Below are 3,224 nucleotides of genomic sequence, written 5' to 3'. Positions count from 1 at the left end.
CCCCTACGCGGAGCCGGGTCCGCGCGCGCCCGCCGCTGACGCCGCGCCTGCCCCTAGCCCCGCCGCCGCGGAAGAGAAGAGCACCGGCAGCATCCTGGACGACATCGGGAGCATGTTCGACGACCTGGCGGACCAGCTGGACGCCATGCTGGAGTGACGCGCCGCCCCCATGGTGCCCGCCAGCGCCGCCCGGGCTCGGGCTCCGGCTCCGCACACTGACCTTTACCTCAGGATGGGCACCTCTCGGCGCAGCGAGGGGCAGGGCGGTGGGCCTCGGAGGGCCAGGTGCAGGGTCGGACCCCGGGCACAAGGCAGGGTGGGCCGTTGGCGGACCAGCTGGACGCCATGCTGGAGTGACGCGCCGCCCCCATGGTGCCCGCCAGCGCCGCCCGGGCTCGGGCTCCGGCTCCGCACACTGACCTTTACCTCAGGATGGGCACCTCTCGGCGCAGCGAGGGGCAGGGCGGTGGGCCTCGGAGGGCCAGGTGCAGGGTCGGACCCCGGGCACAAGGCAGGGTGGGCCGTGCTGCCCAGCCCCTGCACAAGCACAAGCCCTGCCCTGGGCCCAGGCCGGGTGCCAGGCCTGCAGGACTGCCTGCCTGAGGCTCCCTGTGCAGTAACTGCTGGGCACCTGCCCACCTAGGCGAGGCTCTGCCCCCGTCCAGGCTGGGCAGGCCGTGGGAGGAAGGAGGAGGGGGCACCGCTGGAGCCCCTCCCCAGTCTGTGGCAGAGCACAGGCGTACGCCCAGCACAGAACTGCCCGCTGGGGACCTCTGCCAGCCGCTCTGGCGCAGCACAAGAGCCAGGGGTCAGAGTCCGGCCAGCCCCACTGCACCCCGAGAATATAAGCTATCGAGTATTAATTTATTGGGAATGAGCTGAGGCAGATTTCCCCAGAGAAATGAAAAGGTATAACTTTAACAAATATATATTTAAAGAAATATTATTGATTCTATAGAAAACCATTTACCAACTGAAAGGACACTGGAGTCTAGCTTGAGACAAAAGTTGTTAGAGGCCCAGGCTATCTGTCTGTCCTTCCCTCTGTCCAGGAGTGGCTAGGCCCCTGGACCACTAGCACAAATTGGAGGCTTGGGTGTGGGAGGGTGTGGGTGCTATGCCCAGGGCCTCTCCTCTGCTCTCCTCCCTAGCAACTTCTCTGTCGGAAGAACTCAAAGGATGTGCCTTGCCTGCTCCCACGCTGTGGGGACCCGAGGAGGGGCTCCTTCCTCCTGCGGCGTCCCCGGGTGCTGGCCTGAGGGTGCACCGTGCGCAGCATGGGCGTGAGCGTGTTGACACCGCAGTGTGGCTGCAAGGCGTGCATGCTGGGTTGCATGTGCTCACATGCAAGGGTGTGCCGCCCCTCTGCAGGCCCCTGGCCCTTAGCCCACCTGCCCCACCCGAGTCCCCACGGATCCCCCTGCTCATGGTCTGGGCTGTCATGTGGTCCTTGCCCTCTCTTCCCTTACCCTTGTCCCCAAGTAATGACTGGTCTCTGTCGTGTTTGCTGATCCACAAGTGTTGGGCACAACTTTGACATTTCTTACAAAAAATTTTAAAAATGACGAAAACCAGCGATTGTGGTGCCGAGTGGGGGGGGCAGTCACAGTGGCATCTGATGTGTGGGGCCCCTTCTAGTTGTCACTGCACCCCATCCCGGTGGGTATGTCCAGCTATCTACCTGGCCTCTCCTGGTACGCAGCCCAGGTGGGGGCTCCCGGAGGGGGGGAGGCGGGGCTGGGCAGGGGGTACTGTCCGCTGTCAATAAACAGCAGAGAACGGAGCTGCCCGGCTCACTTATTTGGGGGGAAGGGTATTGGGGAGAGTGTTGGAGCAGGATTGGAAGCCACGAGCCTCCTGGCAGGGGGAGACTGCTGAGGGCTGCGGTCCTGGGGCGCCCACCTTTGCCCACATTCACTGCTGGGGCCTGTGCACACCCCTTGCCCGAGGACCTGTCCCTGCTCACAGCCAGTCTGCAGATTTTATTTCAATCGGGAAGTAATCAAATCTATGTACAGTCTAAAAACAGTAGAAAAAGTGAGTAAAAAGGCCCAAAGTCCATCTAGGGTGGGGACAGAGGGTGGGCCGGGTGAGCATCGTACCTGGCACCCAGAGTGGGGAGCCTGGACATTGTCCTGGCAGCAACAGGGACAGGGCCACGTAGACAGAGCCTGTTATCCTGTTCGCACACGCAGGCAGCATCCTGAGGCCACCCCATGTGGCCATCCTGGCCTGGACAGGCCCAGGGGGAGCTGGTCTGGCCTGAGCTCTGTCAGCATGTCCAAACCTGCCGAGAAAGGGCTGTTTCAGGTGCCCCACGGTCATCCTGCCTCCGTGCCCACTTTCCCAGGCCACTACCCCGACCCCGTGCAGCTCCTCTAAACGGCCCAAGGCGCAGACACAGACCTTCACGGTGCTGTCCACAGCCCCTGAGAAGAGCCGGCCCCGAGACACGGCTAGCGCGGTCACGCTGCCCTGGTGGCGCAGCAGGGTCTGCGTGCAGATCATGTTGTCCATGCTCCAGACCTGGGGGACACACAGTGTGAGAGCCCCCGTGCCTGGCGGCCCGGCCTGCCCCTCCTGCCACCGTCAGCACGCACCCTGAGGGACCGGTCGTAGGAGGCACTGAACACTTTGGTCTGGTCGGGCGTCGAGATGACTGCCAGGGCGTACACGGTGCCCACGTGGCCTGTTAGGGTCCGCACCTGCTCCTTGGACTCGATGTCCCACACCTGGGAGCACAGGTGGGTTAGGGACAGACACAGGACAAGCGAGGGGAGACGGTCCGAGTCAGGCCGTACCCGGAAGCCTGGGCCTTACGTGGATGAGGTTCTCGTAGGTGCCACAGACGATGTGGTGATTGGTCACGGCGATGGAGTAGACACTGCCCCCAGACGTCTGCAGGACGTGGATGCAGTCGAGGGTCCGAATGTCCCAGATCTGTGGGTAAGCGTAGGCCACGTGGTCCCAGGCCAGCCGCCTTGCCCTCAGGGCCCCGGGGCAGCCCACCCCTCCGCAGGCGGGGCCTCTGGTACGTCCGTCGCTGCCTGGCGTACCTTGATTGTCTGATAGGACCCGCTGTACAGGTAGCTCTGGGCAGCCACCAGGGCCCGCACCCAGTGGTTGAGGCCCGTGAGCTCCTTCTTCAGCTTCAGCTCAGTGCCCACGATGTCCCAGACCTGCGGAGATGGCCATGAGTGCGGCTGGCCGGGGGAAGCCCGGCC

The 3,224-nt window shown here is 63.7% G+C and overlaps 2 protein-coding genes across 2 annotated transcripts in view; one reads left to right on the top strand and one right to left on the bottom strand.

The window, feature by feature from the left end:
* Positions 1-157, top strand: part of CASKIN1 (CASK interacting protein 1) — a 13,108-nt gene extending 12,951 nt beyond the window's left edge. Inside the window, 1 exon segment of the mRNA XM_027771009.1 lies at positions 58-157. Coding sequence (XP_027626810.1) covers positions 58-157 — 100 coding nt within the window.
* Positions 158-912: 755 nt separating this feature from the next.
* The window catches only part of TRAF7 (TNF receptor associated factor 7), a 19,641-nt gene continuing 17,329 nt past the window's right edge, over positions 913-3,224 (bottom strand). The window contains exons 16-20 of the mRNA XM_027771008.1: positions 3,057-3,179; positions 2,821-2,940; positions 2,601-2,732; positions 2,407-2,526; positions 913-2,287 (exon numbers count right to left, since the gene is read on the bottom strand). Coding sequence (XP_027626809.1) covers positions 2,273-2,287; positions 2,407-2,526; positions 2,601-2,732; positions 2,821-2,940; positions 3,057-3,179 — 510 coding nt within the window. The 3' untranslated portion in view covers positions 913-2,272. The remainder of the gene's footprint in view (positions 2,288-2,406; positions 2,527-2,600; positions 2,733-2,820; positions 2,941-3,056; positions 3,180-3,224) is intronic.

This window comes from Tupaia chinensis, unplaced genomic scaffold (genome assembly GCF_000334495.1).
Source record: "Tupaia chinensis unplaced genomic scaffold, TupChi_1.0 Scaffold000178_1, whole genome shotgun sequence".
Taxonomy (NCBI): domain Eukaryota; kingdom Metazoa; phylum Chordata; class Mammalia; order Scandentia; family Tupaiidae; genus Tupaia; species Tupaia belangeri.
This window is presented reverse-complemented; position numbering and strand designations above follow the sequence as displayed.